Source organism: Triplophysa dalaica, chromosome 3 (assembly GCF_015846415.1).
Source record: "Triplophysa dalaica isolate WHDGS20190420 chromosome 3, ASM1584641v1, whole genome shotgun sequence".
NCBI classification, from domain to species: Eukaryota; Metazoa; Chordata; class Actinopteri; order Cypriniformes; family Nemacheilidae; genus Triplophysa; species Triplophysa dalaica.
The window spans coordinates 28,438,234-28,459,473 of NC_079544.1; the positions used below are offsets into that span (position 1 = coordinate 28,438,234).

At 45.2% G+C, this 21,240-nt stretch overlaps 1 protein-coding gene across 1 annotated transcript in view; it reads right to left on the reverse strand.

The window, feature by feature from the left end:
- The window catches only part of zmp:0000000625 (cadherin-2), a 104,895-nt gene that overhangs the window by 61,663 nt on the left and 21,992 nt on the right, over positions 1-21,240 (reverse strand). The window contains 1 exon segment of the mRNA XM_056744060.1: positions 17,940-18,160. Coding sequence (XP_056600038.1) covers positions 17,940-18,160 — 221 coding nt within the window.

Sequence of the window (21,240 nt, forward strand, 5' to 3'; positions counted from 1 at the left end):
TTTAAAGAATTGATGATTGAGTCATTAGTGATAAAACCTGCTCTTAACAAACACAATCACCGAAGAAAAGACGTCTAAGAAAATAAAAAAGGAATAACATTACTCACAGAAACTTAAACCTGAAATCAAACGCAAGATCTCACCAAAGGAGAATTACTCAAGAACTTCACAAACACCAAGTTTATTTGAAGTCACCATTATGGTGATCAGCGTTCCTCTAACTTGGACTCTTTGTCACCATAGTGGAGGTTAGTAAGATGAGTTTTGTTGTCTACTGTAGGAATAACTTTTTTTCATAACATTGCATGTCCATAACCCACTTCCATCCATACGTCTGTTTGTTAGCATCAGGTTTAACTCAGGAGATCAGTGATTATATTTAAAAGAAGTCCCAGAATAACTTGTAACTTTTAACTAAATATTAAGTGTCTTGATCGAAACAACACTGATATATCTTGAAACATATCATTGAGATCGTTTTGTCTTAAGATGCACATTAGCAATATTTTACATTACATTACATTAAGGCATTTGGCAGACGCTTTTATCCAGAGCGACTTACATTGCTTTATCCTATACATTTTACATAGGTATTTGCAATCCCCTGAGATCAAACCCACAACCTTGCGTTGTTAACGCAATGCTCTTACCACTGAGCTACAGGAAAGCTGCAGAATATTTCTGTAAAGTATTTTTTTTAAAACAACCACAATATCTCAATTTAACCAAGACCTAGTGCTGGTTTCAGCTAATTGCTCCATGTCTGGGAAACTGGCCCATAGATTAATATCATTGCATGGCTGGATATCTAAGTGGTGCCCTCAGAATAATATCCCAGATAGCAAGATAGCAGAAGAAACCCATGGAATCAATGTTAAAAATCGTTGACTTGTCAATGCTAATTGACTGTATGCATGCAAGGTGATGATGTACTTCCATTAAAATCTCAGCTGGCTAAGCCACTTCCGATGATGATATTTTAACAAAAAAGTTAAAAAAGTCTCTCTATACAGTATAAAAAACACCTGATTCAAATCAACAGCCTCCTTAAGAATGTTTGAATGTCCCCCTAATGAACAAACGATCAAACAATTTTATAGACAATTTAAAAAACCAGATTAGGATTTACCTAAAAAAAGGAAATGAGAGTTCATTTTAAAGGAGATGTGTTGTAAAAGCTTAACACAATTATCTGTAACTTTCTTATGAATGTCTAATGAAATCGTCTTGGTTACGTATGTAACCTCAGTTCCCTGATGGAGGAAACGAGATGTTGTGTCGAGAACGACAGATGGGGTTCACCTTTTGAGAACCAATCAACTCTGACTACTATAGAAAAGGCAAATTAAATTTGCATGCCGGGCTCCGCCCCCGGATATCCGGTATAAAACGAAGCCGGCGTGCAGCATTCATTAACCTTTTGTTCTGAAGAGCCTGAGAGCCTCTCACGACTGCAGCAGAATACGATACGTGTTTGTGGCATAAGGGACACAATGTCTCGTTCCCTCCATCAGGGAGCTGAGGTTACATACGTAACCAAGAGGTTCCCTTTCTGTCTGTCTCTCGACGTTGTGTCGAGGACGACAGATGGGGTTACCTATGGAAACGGCACAACGCTGTATCGCTTCACAATCTCTAGCGAAGCGACGGTAACAGGCCTGGGCGTGTCAGCTCGAAGCTTTCGCAAAACTGTAACCTTCCTGTGTGGTGGTCGGGGGTTGCCAGAGCTTTCTTGGATAAAGATGCGTACTCCTACCCGCGGGGAGGAATATGGTGGATATAGGTATAGTCTCGTCCTTGGAGGAAAAAGCATGGAACGTGCGGACTGGGTAGTTAACCGTGAGGTGGAGGTCCAACAGGGGAAGCTCATGGGTAACCATGTGTGGGAACCATCATCATGAGGGTATAGGAGACGGAACAGCCCACGGTGGGGGTGTTACTGCTTCTGATAGCACCAGGTCTGATTAGAACTATCTGTGATAGGTAATATTGTGTCCCGGCCTAAGGGGGAAGGCTGCTCTGCCCAGCCAACCCCCAGGGGGTGTTTGCTTAGTGATGGATGGAATGCCTGTTCTTAACCAGTGTCTGGGTAAGAAGGAAGGTTGGTGAGGTAACAATTTTCTTAGCCATCTGTTTGGGTAAGAAGAAAAGGTAGATAGCACACTGACCCAACCTCATGGAGGGTGGGATGGTGCTTTCGCAGGCATACGCCCTCCCGGATGCCAGTCCTACATGTCGCCACGTAGGACGTGGGCTGACACCGGGTTTACGCAAAGGATGTAAAACCTTGCGAAGGTGGTGGGCGTTGCCCAACCTGCAGCTCTACAAACGTCTGCTAGAGACGCGCCTCTGGCCAGTGCCCATGAGGAGGCTATACCCCGTGTGGAGTGAGTCGTAACCGCCAATGGCCATGGGAGATTCTGTGACTGGTATGCCGTCGTAACGGCTTCACGATCCAGTGCGCTAATCTCTGCTTGGAGACAGCCTTCCCATTCTGCTGTCCTCCAAAACAGACAAAGAGCTGATCAGAACTGCGGAAGCTCTGTGTGCGGTCAAAGTAGAGGCGCAGTGTGCATACTGGACACAACACGGACTGGGTTGGGTCTTCCACCCCGATGGGGAGCGCCTGCAAGTTCACCACTTGATCCCGAAAGTGAGTAGTGGGAACTTTGGGCACGTATCCGGGCCTGGGTCTCAGGATAACGTGAGAGTTACCAGGGCCGAATTCAAGGCAATCCGGGGACACGGAGAATGCTTGGAGGTCCCCTACCCTCTTGAAGGATGCGAGCGCCACCAGAAGAGCGGTCTTACTTGTTAGGTGAGGAAGATCGGAAGCTTCAAGGTGCTCGAAGGGGGTCCGGATAGGATTCCCCAGGACCACGTTAAGGTCCCAAGAGGGTACGGAGCGGAGACGAGGCGGGTTCTGCCTTCTCGCGCCTCTTAGGAGCCTGGTGACCAGGTTGTGCTGCCCTAGAGACTTTCCATCCATTGAGTCGTGATGAGAGGCAATTGCGGCTACATAAACTTTCAGTGTGGAAGGGGAGATGTTAGGCTCCAGTTTCTTTTGTAGGAAGGACAACACGATCCCGACCGAGCATCTCCGTGGGTCTGCTCCTTGGGAGAGACACCAGGATGAGAAGAGGTGCCATTTGTAGGTGTATAACTGCCTAGTGGATGGCGCCCTGGCCTGTGCAATGGTTTCAGCCACAGCGGGGTGTAACCTGCTCAGGATCTCCTCGTCCTGTCCAGTGAAGAGACATGGAGGTTCCAGAGGTCTGGCCTGGTATGCCAGAACGTACCCATCCCCTGAGAGAGCAGGTCCTCTGTCAGGGGAATGGGCCAGGGGGGAGTTATTGTCAAGAGCATCAGCTCCGAGAACCAAGTGCGGTTGGGCCAGTATGGTTCAACCAGTAACACTTGTGGCTCCATTTCCTGACCTTGCACAGTGTCTGTGCAAGGTGGCTCGCAAGGAGGCTCACCGGAGGGAAGGCGTAGTTCCTCTTGTCCCGCGGCCAGCTGTGCGCCAGGGCATCCGTGCCTAGGTGGGCCTCGGTCAGGGCGTACCAAAGCGGACAATGGGTGGTGTCGCGGGAGGCAAAGAGGTCTGTCTGTGCCTGACCGAACCGCACCCAAATGTTTTGGACTGCGCGGGTGTGGAGTCGCCACTCTCCGCAGGGCGTGTACTGACGAGAGAGCGCGTCGGCTGTCTGGTTCAGAACGCCTAGGATGTGCATGGCCCGCAGGGAGCGGATCACCTGCTGACTCCACAGGAGGCGTCGTGGGGCAAGTTGTGTTAGCTGCCGTGAGCGTACGCCACCCTGGCGATTGATGTACTCTACGGCTGTTGTACTGTCCAGGCGGACCAGTACGTGCTGGCCCTGCACTAAAGGCCGGAGCCTTCTCAGCGCAAGCAGCACAGCCCACAACTCTAGGCAATTGATATGCCAGCACAGACGGGGGCCCGTCCCCGTTGCACTTTGGTTACGAGGCAGGGATCGTCCCATACCGACCGGTCAGAGATGGTACTGTGAGGGTCGGGCCCGATGTTGTTTCCCCGGGGTCTTCCTGTCAGGGCCGCCCTTCAGGCGTTTTCCCTTCAGACTCTTCTTCCGGGGGTGCAGCCTGGGGGTGCACTTGAACCGGTGCAGAGTTCGGAGGGGCCCTGGGCTGCCGGGGAGCAGACGTTGCGCGGGAACTCGGATGCCTGGGGGCGGCCAAGTCGCGACGCGGTAGGATATGGCTTATAGCCTCCGTCTGCTCCTTCACCCCCGAGAACTGCTGTGCTAAGCTCTCAACGGTATCACCAACCAGCCCACCCTGGGAGATGGGTGCGTCGAGAAAGCGGACTTTCTTGGCGTCACTCATTCTCACAAGGTGAGCCAGAGGTGTCTCTCCTGGACCACCAGAGTGGACATCGTCCGACCCAGGTCCCGCGCCGTCACTTTAGTTGCCCGTAGAGCGAGGTCAGTGGCGGCGTGGAGTTCCTGCATAACACCCAGGTCGGCCCTGCCCTCGTGGAGCTATCTCAATGCATTAGCCTGATGGACCTGCAGGATGGCCATGGCGTGGAGAGAGGAGGCAGCCTGGCCCGCAGCACTGTAAGCCTTCGCCACCAGAGATGCCGAAGTCTTACAGGCTTTGGACGGAAGGCGAGGTCTGGGCCTCCAGGAGGCAGCCGTCTGCGGGCACAGGTGCACAGCAACCGCATGCTCCACCTGGGGGATGTCGACATAGCCCTTGGCTGCCCCACCATCGAGGGAGGTGAGGGAGGCGGAGCTGGTCTGACAGGAATGAGCCGTGAGTGGGGCGCTCCAGGTCCGACACAGCTCCTCATGCACCTCCGGGAAAAATGGAACCGGGGCTGGGCACGGCTTCACACCGCGTTCCGACCCCAGAAACCATGTGTCCAACCGCGAGCTTGGGGAAGAGGCAGTGGCGGACACTTCAGCCAAATACTCACGGCAGCCCGGGTTAGCATGACCGACATCTCCACCTCTGCTTCCTCCTGAGCTCGGCCCCCCGGAGGGGGAAGCTCGGAATCTTCAGGGTAGGATGCCAGCAACTCTCCCTCCGATGCTGCGACAGACATCTCATCTTCGCCACGCCCCGTTTCCAAGTGCGTGGATGAGGATCGGGACTGTGTGCCACCGCCGGTTGGGGAACGGCCAGAAGAGCGTACTGGGGTGCAAGCAGCCCGTGAGAGCTTGGCTGGCGGGTTTACGCTCGCAGAAATCCTCAAACCACTAACGCAGCTAACCTGGGTGGACATCGGGGCCGTAGTCACAGATGTCACAGCCTGGGTAGCAGACGAAATGTTTACTGGTTCCCGGAGGAAGACAGCCAACCGTGACCGCAACTTCTGTAAGACAATCTGCCCGCAGTGCGGGCAAGATGTGTCAACGAACGCTGCTTCAGCGTGCTGGACGCCCAGACACTTAACAAAGCGATCGTGTCCATCCCCCTCCTCGATGAGGGCACCGCACCCAAGAGAACAGCGGGACATGCCGCGCTGTAGTTCCAAGTCCTGAAAAGGACTGTTTTGGAAAAGCTCTGACACCACTGGAACCGCCGAGACGCCCAGGGGAAGGTCGCTGCAGGTAGGGACGATCCGCTGCAACACATCGTAGATCCGGCAGTGTAGTTGTAGAGGATTTTGAATCCTGTGTTGTACTCATGAGCGGTTGCTCTGAAGAACAAAAGGAAAATGAATGCTGCACGCCGGCTTTCTTTTATACCGGATATCCGTAGGCGGAGCCCGGCATGCAAATTTCATTCACCAGAGTTGATTGGTTCTCAAGGACAAACCCCATCTGTCGTTCACGACACAATGTCGAGAGACCGACAGAAAGGGAACTACAAATAATCGTGTTCAGGTTTACAAATTTTAGACATGGTGAAATCATGTATACTAAACATTCCTCCACAAATGACCTACCATGTTTGGCAATAACTAAGGTCCTGTGATAATATCAGTTATGTGCAAATCTGCTTTTTTGTGATTAAGCAGGATTGTATATAATTTTAAGGTTTATGTTATTCAAAGCGCTCGGGAGCTTGCACGCTCCCGGCATTTGCCATTGCTAAACAACCATGAGCCGCATTTGCTGTTAAGACGAGAGGGCTCCCGCAAAGAAGAAATGGATTTTTAGCATCACATGCAGTCAGGCGCATCATGATATTAAGATAAATCAGTATCTTCAAATGAAATCACAGGCTTTGCTTATCCGATGCGAATGCATCACACAAAATTAAGATGTGGGGGTAATTTCTAAATCCCACAAGGTCCTCAAACAATTCGAATCCCATGCAAATATGGCTTTTTAAACATACTAAATTGACATGGATTACAAGGCAAGAACCCAAATGCAGGCAGGCGGTGAAGGTTATACAAGACACGACTAAAATACTGAACTAAGAAACAAAACAAAAGACTTCCCACGAGAAGTCTCGTCACAACGTCACAAGAAGCACAGGCAAGGTAAGTATCCACAAATACCGTGTTGGGGAAGCACGACACGACACAAACAACGAACGAGCACAGGACAATAGACATGAGGATAATTTAAAGGGGAACAAACACAGGATAATTGACAAGGACCAGGTGTAGGGGATGAAACACTGATGGGAAGTTAACAAGGAAAAGAGATGGCGGGAAACACAGACGAGACATGAGAAAGCACATAGCCAGCCAATATATAAACAAAGCCATGTCTTTCTCACACAAAACTTAAGGCTATGCCATGACTCCGCTGCAAGACAAAGAATAAACATGACGTGATAGCGGAATCATGACACTAAATGGTGATTCTTTTTATAAAAAGCCCAAAGTTTTCTGTAATGGTTAGGTTTATTTGAATTTATTTAAAAAAAACTCATATTTTATAGCCTTTTCCATTTCATTTTAATGTGGGTTCATTGGAGTTTTTCTATACTTTCAAAACAACCAAACAAGCAGTTTTTGAGTGTGTGTGTGTGCGTGCGTGCGTGTGTGTGTGTGTGAGAATGAATATATAATGTACGAAAAGCATTACCCCATTGAGATAAAGGGAACCATGTTTTCAAACTAAGGGAAGCTGCTGTGAGTTGCAATACAATATGAGGGATAATATCTGAGAGAATCTGGATTTCGTCCTGTCCTCCACAAATACTGCATCTGTGTTTAATACAATATTCATCATATGTATTCATTCCTTTATCTTATTATTCACTTCTATTCATAATATTTGCTTTTAGGGTTAGGGTTATGGGTTAACCCATGCTGTCTTATGTTGATATAAGTATCTGTTGTTCTCCATCTCAAGGTTCCTAATGATATCTAGGGACGGTTGTTTTGTTATTGTAATATTGAATATGTGATCACATTTACATTTACATTTAGTCATTTAGCAGACGCTTTTATCCAAAGCGACTTACAAGTGGGGTAGATAATGGAAGCAATTAGGACAGCATAAGTACAACAAAAGCATAAGTGCAATCAAAAAGAAGATTAGTCTCATATAGCCTAACACAGTATACGGAACCATTCATTCATACATTTTTTTTTTCTTTTTTTTTAGAGTAGAGAAGAAAAGAGTAGAGAAGAAAAGAGTCTGCAGATCTTGTAGCAGTGGGCAGATCATTCCACATAGGTGGAACAGATCCGGAGAAGGTGCGCGAGAGAGATTTTTTACCTTTATGGGATGGCACCACAAGACGTCGTTCGTTTGCAGAGTGTAGGGATCTGGCGGGTACATATGTCTGATAATAGCGATTTAAGATAAGGTGGTGCCGAACCAGTAGTGGTCTTGTAGGCCAGGAGCAGAGTCTTGAATTTGATGCGAGCGACTATAGGGAGCCAATGTAACTTAATGAATAGAGGAGTGACGTGTGCTCTCTTTGGTTCATTAAAGATAAGTCTTGCCGCAGCATTCTGGATCATCTGTAGAGGTTTGGTTGTGCAAGCTGGAAGTCCTCCCAGTAGTACATTGCAGTAGTCCAGTCTGGCCAGGACAAGAGCCTGGACAAGGATTTGTGTAGCATGCTCTGATAGGAAGGGTCTAATTTTCCTGATATTGTAGAGGATGAATCTACAGGACCGGGCGGTGCTGGCAACTTGATCCGTGAAGTTGAGCTGATCATCGATCACCACTCCCAGGTTTCTTGCTTTTCTGGAAGGTGTGATGGTTGATGAGCCCAGTTGAATGGAAAGGTTGTGATGAGTCTTCGTGTCAGCCGGGATTACAAGCAGTTCTGTTTTTGGAAGGTTTAGCTGCAGGTGATGGGCGTTCATCCAGAGCGAGATGTCGGCTAGGCAAGCTGAGATGCATGCAGAGACAGTCGGATCGTCAGGGCGAAAAGACATGTAGAGTTGTGTATCATCCGCATAGCAGTGATAGGAAAAGCCATGTTTCCTAATGACAGAGCCAAGGGATGTCATGTATACAGAGAATAGCAAAGGACCAAGCACTGAGCCCTGAGGCACACCTGTGTCGAGATGATGGGACTCCGACACCTCACCTCTCCAAGATACTCTAAAGGACCTACCCGAGAGGTAAGACCTGAACCATTGTAGCACCATTCCAGAGACCCCCATTGCCTTGAGGGTGGACAGGCGGATGTGATGGTTAACGGTGTCAAAGGCGGCAGATAGATCTAGTAGGATAAGAACAGATGAGTTAGAGGAGGCTCTTTCCAGTCTCAGGGCTTCAATAACAGAGAGCAGCGCAGTCTCAGTGGAATGACCGCTCTTGAACCCAGACTGGTTGCTGTCCAGGAGGTTGTTCTGGGTGAGGAAAGATGAGAGCTGGTTACAAACAACACGTTCTAGAGTTTTAGCAGCGAAGGGGAGTAGGGATACTGGTCTATAGTTTTCTAACAGTGCAGGATTAAGAGTAGGCTTCTTTAGTAGTGGGGTAATACGGGCCTCTTTGAAGAGTGTAGGAAATGTGCCAGTGGTGAGAGACGAGTTGATAATGTGAGTCAGAGAGGGAACAACCGATGGAGAGATGGCCTGGAGGAGATGGGTGGGGATGGGATCTAGAGGGCAGGTAGTCGGGTGTTTGGAAGAAATTACCTTGGAAACTGCCTCTTCAGATAGGAGAGAGAACGAGGGGAACAAGCATGTGTCAGGGGATTGACTGTGGTCAAGAATCAGATCATATCTGATTGTTCAGGAGGAATAAGACTAAACAGAAAGTCTGGTGATTTTCCACTCTGGTTGTTTTATATGACACCTCCTGTTTCAAGCATATAAATATTAGTCATTAACAATAAATTTTGGACTCTGATTGAACAAGCACTTGTGTCTGTGTCAAACTTTGTCTCCAGGCCTGAAACTCTGTGTGTTCAGTCGACTAGACTCTTCAACCGTATAATATTGTTAGACAAGGGGACATAAGAAGTTTACATTCTTTCAGTTGGGGGCTCGTCTGAGGGGAGACTCTTCTCTCATTGAACCAAAGAGAACAAAGACCTGTGGGGCGCACTGACGATCAGTCACAGTCCTACATAAAAGGGGTAAGTCTTTTTCTATACAGTTCTTTATGACTTACAGAAATCTAACGCTTACCCTGTAGGATTCTGGGAGTTGATTCTCCCATTGTTGTGACAGCGAGGCTGGCGACAGTAATTAATAAATAATTATTAACGAATATGAATGGGTTTCAATTCATGTTAGTGGGATTCGACTTCCCATTGTTGTGACAGCGAGGCTGGCGACAGTAATTAATAAAATAATTATAAACGCACGAATGTGAATGGTTAATGCAGTCTTGATCACACTGTAATTTGGGATCGAAGTGTTAGCTTTGAGGAGGCTTTGTTACTCACAAAAAAAAATCTGTTTAGTGTTTATTCTAAAAGATAACATTCTTACAGTTAAAATTTAAAATATTATTGATATCACTGTTACTGCATGATATATTGAAATATTGTTATCAGGAAAAGGACGGTGAATTTAATATCCACCTCTGATCACAATATAAAACATGCAGCACTGTTGAGACGGTTGGTCGATTGAACATGAGGGTTTTTCTTTGTTTTGTCTGTACTGTACTGTTTTATCACCGCCGGGTTTGAAGTGTAAGATGGGAAATTCTGTTTCGAGGCCACTGCCGGGCGAAACGCCAGTAGCCTTTATGTACAGAAATGTTTGCAGGTATTTTATACAGATCCATATGTTAGCAATCTTGCAGGATGGTCGGAGGGAATAAAACCGAAAATTGATATTCCCTATCCGAGGGAAGGGTCCTTTTCTGATGAGTGTATGTTATTGGCAAAGGGTATGTCACAGGAAGGCTGGGGAGACCCAATATGGGATTATCCATACATGAAAAAAGCTTATGCAGTATGGAAAGACATGTAAAAGGTTTGGGACCAGGGTCCGGAAAAAACATAAATTGTTGCGTATGCAAATCAAAACCGGTGGCCATTAGAAAAGCCACCGCGATACACTGCCCCTTGCCAAAAACTGACTTCTCCCTCTGCACCATCACTGTCGATAAAACCAAAAGAGATAAAACCAGAAAAATTAATTGATAAACCTAATGTAACTAAACCCTCTAAATTCAATGGTTTGGGTACGCGCTGGAAACGGGAAAATATGTGTCCATTTTGCAAACCCACATGCGTTGTTTGGGAAACATTTACAGATGTTGAAATATTTTTTTAGACAGATAAGAGTGTGTCTTGATAAATGTCTAGGGAGTCAACAGGTCTTATCTTTTGAAACAGGCAGCAAGAGAGACTCAGCTGCTCAATTTTTTGTGCGTTTTAAGAAAGCATGGATTGAAGATTCTAAATTGCAATTAAATAATGACATAAAGCCTCTATTTGTCAATACTCTGTTAAATAACATGACTCCGAAACAAGCGCAGTTAATCAGAATCACAACTTCAAACTTGCATGATATGACTTTAGATGCTCTAGGAGAGCGAATCAGAGAGCTGAAGAAGTCTGAGGTCATTTGATTTTAATTGCAGAAGGAGGGGCCATTACAAACGAGAGTGCAGACAGTTGCACAAGTTTCGCACACACACACCACAGAGCAGACATGAGAACACGAGTGCTTCATACCCAACCCTGTGGCACTCAAACCAGGCATAGAGTGATGTCAGTTCTGATTTATGTATGATGACCCTAACATTTTCAAATAATGGGGAGGATTTGCCTTATTTTTTCCTTATGATAAATGGGCAGCCTCAAACCTTTCTGCTTGATACAGGTGCAGATGCTTCGTCTATGACTTCTTACAGTTATGAGGGTCCCATAACTAATCAAATTATTCACTCTGTGGGAATTTCTGGAACTGACATTGCTTGTACTGTAACACCTCCTTTACAGGTTGCAGCCAATGGTCTTAAACCATTTTTCCACAAATTCACAATTATTCCAGTTTACAGGCATCCGTTGATCCTCTGCCTACAAGTGGACTGATAGGCGGCTCAAAGGTAACTGCCTCCGGTGGCAGCGTGCCTACAAGGGTGGACACCATGATTAACCCTTTGTTATGGTCTCAGTTCAGGGATGAAACTGGTTTCATTGACATGGAACCTTATAGGGCTAAACTTACAACAAACAAACCTGTCTACAATAATCAATACCCTTTGTCTAAAGATAAGGAACAAGGCATTCAACATTTGATTGAAAATTTTGTCAAGCAGGGTGTCCTCGAACAAACACACTCACCATACACACCAATTGATCATGTTATGAAAGCTGATGGGAAAACTTGAAGATTAACTCAAGATTTAAGAGTTAATCAGTTAATCATACCACTCGCACCAATTGTGCCTGATGAGGGCTTTGATGTGTTTTGACTGTTATGAATTCAGTGCCACATTCGCACAAGTATTTTACAGTCATTGATTTGTGTGTAGCCTTTTTCTCTGTACCTGTGCACCCAGATACTCAGCCTTTGTTAATATTTACATTTAAGGGGCAGCAATATTCGTGGAAACGCCTTGCTCAGGGCTATGTAGACTCACCCGCTGTCTTTTCTGCAGCAGTGCACAGAACTTTGGCCAAAATGACTGATCTGCCTTCATCAGTTTGTGTTCTTCAGTTTGCAGATGACATACTCGTGTCGGGGGAGACGGAGGAGGACTGTGAAAAAGCATCTATAATTGTTTGCAATGTACTTGCCGAAACAGGTTTTAAAGCCTCGAAAGAAAAACTGCAATGGGTCCAAACTAAGGTAACCTATTTGGGACATGTGCTGATGCAGGGTCTCAGAGCAATATCCACAGATACGGTCCAGCTGATCAGAAAGGTTAAGTCCCCACGAACAGTGCAGGAGCTACAAAGCTTTCTGGGACTAATTAACTATTGTAGACAGTGGATACCTGACTGCGCGATTCACGATAGGCACCTGAGGGGTCTGATAGATCACAAAGCTCCACCAAACACAGCATTGGAGTGGACTGCCGAAGCTGATGAACATTTCAATGCTTTGAAAGCAGCCATCACGACAGCACCAGCATTGGGTCTGCCGGACTACACCAAGCCTTTTCACTTGCATGTTAGGGAGACAGTGGGTGCAGCTCTAGGGGTCCTATTGCAACCTCATGGCTCAACATATAGGCCAGTTGCATATCTGTCTAAGAAGTTAGATAAGATAGTCACAGGTATACCAGCATGTCTTCTTGCTGTGGCTGCAGCTGCTCTGATTGTACAGATGGCTGAGAAAACTGTGCTGTCACACCCTTTAATATTATATGCATCCCATCAAGTAGGTGTAATTTTACACAACATGCAAACACAACACATGACAGCGCAACGACGCTCAGGTTACGAGGCTAATCTGCTGGCAACAAAAAATCTTAGCATTCAAACGACAGCAAACATTAATCCTGCTTTGCTGGGTATTTTGGGTATGGTAGACATGGCAGATTTTAATGTTGAACATGATTGCATCTTTGAACTGACCACCTCTTACTCTTCTAGGTTTGATCTGTTGGATCCTAGAGGGGGGAGAACACATTTATGTTGATGGGTCTTGTTCAAAGCCCTCTGACGGTGTCTACCTCTGTGGCTATGCTGTGATTTCCGAGTCAGGAGAGGTACAAGAAGCTTTTGCTCTAGATTACAATTTGGCTCAAGCTGCAGAGTTGATAGCATTAATACGGGCCTGTGAGCTGATGACAGGAAAGAGAGTAACAATTTTCACAGACTCCAAGTATGCGTGGAGTGTTCTTCACCATTATGCCAGAATGTGGGAAGCGAGAAGTTTTATAACTGCTGATGGAAAGCCAATAGCACATGCAAATCTGATAGGACAGTTAACTGAAGCAATTCAGCTTCCACTCGAAGTGGCCATAGTAAAGGTCAAGGGTCACGCTTCGGGGGAGGATGAACAGACTATAGGTAACAGAAGGGCTGATGAAGCCGCAAAGGCAGCAGCCCAAGCTCAGATTAAATCACCATTTCATCCAAAAAATGAAACACAGGTAGCAATGACGGTGCAAATGACGAATGTACCTGATATTGATATCAAAATCCTGCAAAGTCAAACAACACAGGGAGACTTAGAGCATTGGAGAAAAAATGTTTGCACTCCTGACAAGGAAGGGATTATGAGAGATGAACAGGGTAGAATAGCACTACCGGAATTTGGGTTAATCATCCTAATCAGACATTACCATGGGTTATCTCACACCAGTTGTGCAAAAGTAGTTCAAGCAATTAATCAATTGTATTGTATTGCCGATGTTCATAGAACAGCAAAGCTTGTTTAGGATGCATGCTTAACATGTGCTCAGGTAATTCCGCACAAATCAGCTAAGCACGATGCATTGACACATCCGGAAGCTCCTTTTCAACATTTACAAATTGATTTTACGCATATGCCGCCAATAGGTAACTTGAAATATCTTTTGGGAATTGTTGATCGATTCTCAAAGTGGCCTGAAGCAATCCCATGCAAGGGAAGATGCTAAAACAGTGGTAAAAATCTTAATGAAGGAGATTGTGCCCAGGTGGGGCGTACCGGCCAGATTGGAATCAGACAACGGGACGGGTTTTACATCAAAGGTAACACAGCAAAAGCGTTGTCTATTGATTGGCATTTTAATATTCCTTATCATCCGCAAAGTGCAGCAGTCGTGGAGAGGTGCAATCGAACACTGAAAACACGACTAACAAAAGCTATACTCGAAACAGGAAGAAAGTCGGTTGATTTATAGTCTTGGCAGAAATAAGAATGACTCCATCTTCCACGACAAAATTATCACCGTTCGAGGTACTAATGGGTAGACCTTTACCGACCCCGTGGGTCAAAGGCCGGTCTGGTATTTCTTGTTTAGGTGATCTTCAGGTGATCCAGAAAGACTACATGACTTCCCTAGTCGAAAAGTTAAATTCTATATGTGCTGATGTTTCTTTGTGCCTTGCTCTTCCCTCAGAGCAGCCTACTCATAACTTTGTTCCAGGACAAAAAGTCTTTGTGAGGAATCTGAAGCCAACAAATGTTGGAGAACCAAAGTACCACGGACCAGCGACTGTGATTGCCGTAACACGGACAGGAGTTCTGAAGGACTACCAGCCACAGTGGATACACGCTTCCAGACTGAAGTTGTGTTCTTCAGGAGAGCAGGCAAGCTCCAATTTAACATAGAATCTCAACAGGGGATTCACCTTACTACACCTCAGGGTGGAGAAAGCACTGACTAAGCTGAGGAAAGAACTACCTTTCGTGAGGGTAGAAGCCACCCAAAGCAAGAAGATAGGAGGCCCATTGAGCCAACGGTGCTGACTCCGTAGCTTCCCCTGAGGTGCATTGAGGGCCAAATTGAATCCTCAAAGGTGTTATCCTAAGCAATTTCCTATGGAATTCTAGATATCAATTCCTACACTGCACACTTACAGAAGCCCTTAATGTGTTTGGCCCAGATATTCTTAAATGATAGAACCTAACAGGCCATGGCATCCGTTCAAGCAGCCAGGTATGTGTGGACTGCGTGGAACAACGATTATTCTAATCCTAATAAGTATAATAATCACTGGTATAATCCTAAATCAAGAAGTAAAATTAGAGAGAAATGAAACTCTCGCAACACGGCCAAAACGGGAAATGGATGAAAGTTTCCCTGATAAAGAGACGATTAAGGTCACTCTTAGGGCCGGCAGCAGCGCAAGCTTCCTTTGTGACCCAATATCTTTAACCATGGGGGCAGCTGGCAATACCGAAGCAGTTAGGGAACAATTCGGAGAAAGTCTGTATATCTGCAAGGGATCTTGTAGGTGGTCAGAGGTAATAGCGTATCATGGCCCTGAAGCCACAGGCACCAACCCCAGGTTTGGGATAAAGATTGTAAAGTTACAACAGAGAGTAATGTGGGATGGAAAACGTTGTGTATATTGTGGTAAGGCAAAGACCATTCCTATAGGGTCTCTTCCTTCGCTTCTTGGTCCAGACCATAAGGAAAGTTATGCAGTGGTAATGAATGTTACCATAAAAGAGGTTACATTTCAAGATGAAGGAATTTACTACTGCGTATGGGCCTTATTAGGTAAAGACCGTTATCAGGAAGTTCAAATTAAAATAGAACCACCAGCGATGATGGAAATAAAAGAAAAAATTAAGGAACTAAGTGCAAACCCGATACCCAGCTATTCAAATAAGCAAGGGGAAGCACCGGATATTGATTTTTTCATGGGTTCTAATCTCGACCAAGAAACTAAAAAAGTAAGAGTTGCAAAATATTTTTTCATCAAAAAAATATTTTTTCAAAATCAAAAAAGATTGTTGGTTATGTCTACATCTCCACTCAATGTGGAGAATGCAAGAGCTTTCAGCAGACATGCTATTAAATGATGATGGTGACTGCGATATGCCAAAACAAATGTCTTTAATTGTACAAATGACTCTGAATATTCGAGAAGGAAGACCACCAACATCCGTAATGCGAGACTTTAACTGTTCGTATACAGTAGAACCTTTTCAAGGTCCTGCATTTTATGTAAATGCTCGTCCCGCAGAATTATGTGTATGTTCCAACTCAGGCAGACATATAGTAGGAATGTCCGATTGTAGAAATGTTATTACTTTGTCTCAATCAAATAACGGACGTCATAATTGCACAATACAATATCTCAATAAAACTACTGAGGGATTTGAATGTCTATTCTCACACTTAGCTAGTGCACCAGGAATGGTGTGGGTTTGTGGTGAAACTGCATATTACCATTTAGATGCAGGGGAATGGAAAGGTTGTTGTTATGCTGCTATTTTGTCCACAGGAACTAGCATAATGGAAAAGACAAATCTGGCCACATCTTTGAATAGACATAAAAGGGAAGTAAAACTGCCAAATTATTATGCAGGCCATAAGATTAGTGATCCATGGACTACTCCTTGGGAAAACGTGGGATGGTCCCTAGCAGGTTTGTTTACAGGAACCGGTGCTACTGTTGCTTTGAACAAAATCAATGGTCTGGCATGGCAAGTTCTTTCTTTGGAAAATGACACAGCACAAGCTTTAAACTTAATCTCTAATGAATTAAAGAAAATGAGAGTTGCCGTCGTGCAACATAGACTTGCTTTGGATATATTAACAGCAGAGAAAGGAGGAGTGTGCAAAATGCTACGAGTATCTTGTTGTTTTTCAATTCCAGATTATGCAGACGATGTCACCGACGTTGTGAAGCACATGAGAGAATCAGTTTGTGAACCCACACCGGTAGATGCAACATGGTTTCAATGGTTGGACAGCCTATCCGGGGGATGGGGATATTGGATAACCGGTACAGTAATTCGAATTGTTATAACCTTATTAGCCTTGTTACTATTTTTGCCATGCATGTTGCAGTGTGTGGTCGGACGTGTTAAAAAATCTGTTACTTCCTTTACAACCAAAGGAACCGATCGAATGATGTTAGCAAAAAGTACGACTGACATCAACCAGGCTATGCTGGTTAGATGCACACCTAAAGGTTATCGTCCGAAAGATCAGAATCAAACTTGGGGATCCACAGTTGATAGTTACAGCGATACGGACAAGGATGATAATGATTGTGTTCAAACACATGAGTTAGAACCAGAACCAATACCGGTGATAGAAGAACCAAGAAATGTTGATGAACGTGACGATGTAATGGAAGGAGATAATGGGCTTGACGATTCGGTAATTGAGATTGGCACGGTAGATGATGAAGAATAGATATAATTATGTTTATGTCTTCGTTTTTATTGAGGATGATTGTTGTTGTTATGTTTTTATTACAAATCAGTCCGATTGATCTTTTACCTCAAAGAACAGCTTGCAAACCAGAAAACCACATAAAAATACGCAAATGCAACTATCCTTTTATTAAAAATTTTGTATTAACCTTTTGTACTACTCTAAATATTTGTTCTTTAAAGGGACACAGAACTGCTTGTAAGACCGTTGGTCTGAAAGTGGCCATTGTGAGAATCTGGATTTCGTCCTGTCCTCCACAAATACTGCATCTGTGTTTATTACAATATTCATCATATGTATTCATTCCTTTATCTTATTATTCACTTCCATTCATATGATTTGCTCCTTACTTTCTTGTTGTTTAACCTCGTTAAATATGTATCATGTCTTATGATGTCTTATGTTGATATAAGTATCTGTTGTTCTCCATATTGAGGTTTCAAATAATTTCTAGGGACAATTGTTTATATATTGAAATATTAAATACGTGATCATCTCTGATTGTTCAGGAGGAAAGACTAAACAGGAAGTCTGGTGATTTTCCACTCTGGTGGTTTTATATGACACCTCCTGTTTCAAGCATATCAATATTAGTCCTTAATACAATAAACTTTGGACTCTGATTGAACAAGCACTTGTGTCTGTGTCAAACTTTGTCTCCAGATCTGCAAACTCTGTGTGTTCCGTCGGCTAGACTCTTCAACCGTAGAATATTGTTTAGACAAGGGGACGTAAGAAGTTTACATTCTTACAATATCTTAATGAGCACTGTTATTGTCGTACCTCTGACATTTGAGCCCCTGAAGACAACAACAAGACTCGGGTCTGCCACTGTTGTCCGGTCACATCATCCCGAGCTTTAATGAGCAGAGGTGTAATCCAGGAGTGAGATGTGTCCAATGGCCTTAGGGCGTACACAACCCCATCCACTGATATCCTGAAGTCCTCTGGATGGCTACATTCAAACCTCACATGAGATATTCTGCCACAGTGCACATATTTCACTACAGCACAAATATAAAAACAGACAAACAATTGATTCAGAAATCAGAAAATCGAGTAAATCACACACTGTAAAAATAATTTGAGGTTTAAGCTAACTCAGCTCATCTTTCTCAGTCACTTCAACTAAAATGTTAAGAGTACTTAAGATATTGAGTTAACATGCACTCGATTCTTCAATTTAATCTGAAAAGTTGAGGCAACATAGATTTCTTAATTGCTGTGTGTGTGTGTGTGTGTGTGTGTGTGTGTGTGTGTGTGTGTGTGTGTGTGTGTGTGTGTGTGTGTGCAAATTACAACTCAATATTCCAATTTAGATTCCATAAAATAAACCCCTAAACCCATACACTTCAGTATTTTGAGAATTTATGCTTGGTTCAAAGAATAAAAACTGATAGTTGTTCATAAAATGACATGGAAGTTTAAACTTGTCTTAATATGATTGATATCTTCATTATTCATGTTATCTAGTAAAACAATAGACAGTGCTCTGTAAAGTCATCGTTTAGGTGATTTGATTTGTTGAACCTGGATCCTGTTAACGCTTTCGGTTTTCTCCAAACACATTAACTTGCATGTTGAAAGGCTTGTTGTTGTGTATTTTTGATGTGGAAGAATCAGGCTTAGAGTCTGATTCAGAGTTTATAGGCAACTCTTTTCAATACACTGCCATAATAGTCTGCTAAACAAACACCAATTTATGTCAAGTTACTTTTGATTTATTTAATTGCTTGTTTTTGCATCAAACATATGTATGTTGATTTAACAATCATGTGTCCGAAAATTTGTCAAAACAACAATATGACTTGACTTAGTCTAGTTGGGTCAACATTGTAACTCTTAAAGCAGTGTTTCTCAACAATGGCCCGAGAGATCCATTTTCCTGCCGAGTTTAGCCCCAACTCTGATGAAACACCTGATGAGGCTAATCAGTGACTTCAGGATCAGACGCATTCAACTTATTGCTGGGCTGCGCAGATTGTTTGGCATATCGCATTAAAGTACCGCATGAACAATTCAAATGTGTACCGAGCAATCTGCAATTGAATCGCTTTCGCGGTACTTAAATGACATACGCTGATAGATTTGCACAGCACCACATTAAATTGAACGCATCTATTCCTAAAGAAGCTGATTAGCTTGTTCAGGTGTTTCATATCAGAGTTCAGGCTAAACTCGGCAGGAAAATGGATCTCGCGGGCCAGAGTTGAGAACCACTGTCTTAAAGACTTTTGACACTTTTCCAATGAATGGAACGGTACGGTATAGCTCACTTTTTGAATATTTTCCACTGTTTGCAGTCCCTTGAACCTGATCCTTTCTAGTACAACCTCAGTTGAGATTCCAAGTGTGCTGTACCGATTTTCTCTTTGTGGCTTTGCCAGTGTATCACAGCAAGAGGTTGAGAATATCATTTGAAATATGAAATCGAAGCAGGCCTGTGCGTGTCAGACGTGAGCGCTTTCGTGAAATTTGTAATCTTCCAGTGGATAGGTCGGCAGAAGGTCCCAGAGCTTTTAGAAAAGGTGGGAAGCCTCTACCTTTGGTCCTCACAGGCCGCAAGGCCACTGGGAAAGTGCACTCCTCAAATGGGGAACGCACTACAGAGACCACTTCCTACCATCGGGAGGAGTTCTGGTGGAGATACCCTCATGGTCTCACCGTCAGGGGAGAGCTCATGGGAAAAATATGCGGACTGAGGTAGTTCGCCGCGAGGTGGAGGTCCACCTGGGGAGGTCGTGGGTTGCCAAGGTGGGAACCAAACATGAAGATACATCGGACGGAACCGCACAAGTGGTGGAGTTACAACATCTGGTAGCACTAGGTCCGGTTAGAGCTATATGTGGATAACTCAAAGTAACTGGCCTAAGGGGCAGGGCCGCTCTGCCCAGCCCGCCCGCAGAGGGTGCTTGTTTAGTGATGGATGGAATGCCTGTTCTTTGCCCCGTGGGGGAAATAATGGAGGCTAGGTAGCACGCTGACCCACCTATGGAAAGTACTTTCGCAGGCATATGCCCTACTAGCTGCCGGTTCTACATGTTGCCATGCAAGACGTAGGCTGACACCGGTTCAACGCGGAGGTTGTAAAACCTTGCGAAGGTGTTGGCCATAGCCCAACCCGCAGCTCTGCAGTTGTCTACCAGAGAGGCGCCCTGCACCGGTGCCCACGAGGAGGCTATACCCTGGGTGGAGTGAGCTCTCTCTGACAGTGGGCACGGGCGATTCTGAGACTGGTACGCTGTCGTGACGGCGTCCACAATCCAGTGCGCTACTCTCTGTTTGGAGGCAGTTCTCCCCATTTGCTGACCTCTAAAACAGACAAAGAACTGATCAGAGCTCCTGAAGCTCCTGAATCGGAGGACACGGAGAATGACTGTAGGCCCCTCTGAGGGGCTCGAAGGGGGGCCTCTAAAGGCCCGCCAGGACCACGTCAAGGTCCCAAGAGCGTATGGAGTGCGGGCAAGGCGGATTCCGCCTTCTCACGCCCTTAGGAACCTGATAATCAGGTCGTGCTGTCCCAGAGATTTTCCAGCAACTGAGTCGTGATGAGCGGCTACATACACATTCAGTGTGGAAGGGGAGAGGTTAGTCTCAAGTCTCTCTTGTAGAAAGGACAACACGTTCCCGATCGAGCAACTCCGTGGGTCTTCACTGCGAGAAGAGCACCTGGACAAGAAGGGGTACCACTTATAGGCGTATAGCCACCTAGTGGCCGGGGCCCTGGCCTGGATACCAGTCTCAACCACTGCTGGGGGTAGGCCACTCAGGATCCCCTCGTCCCATCCAGGGGCCAGACATAGAGGTTCCAGATGTCTGGCCTGGGATGCCACAACGTGCCCTTCCCCTGAGAAAGCAGGTCCTTCGTCAGGGGAATCGGCCAGATGGGAGTTGTTGTCAGAAGCATTAGCTCTGAGAACCAAGTCTGGTTGGGCCAGTGTGGCGCAACCAGTAACACTTGATGCTCCTCTTCCCTGACCTTGCACAGAGTCTGTGCGATGAGGCTCACTGGGTGGAAGGCGTACTTCCGCTTGTCCAGGGGCCAGCTGTGCGCTAGAGCATCCGTGCCGAGGTGTACCATAGC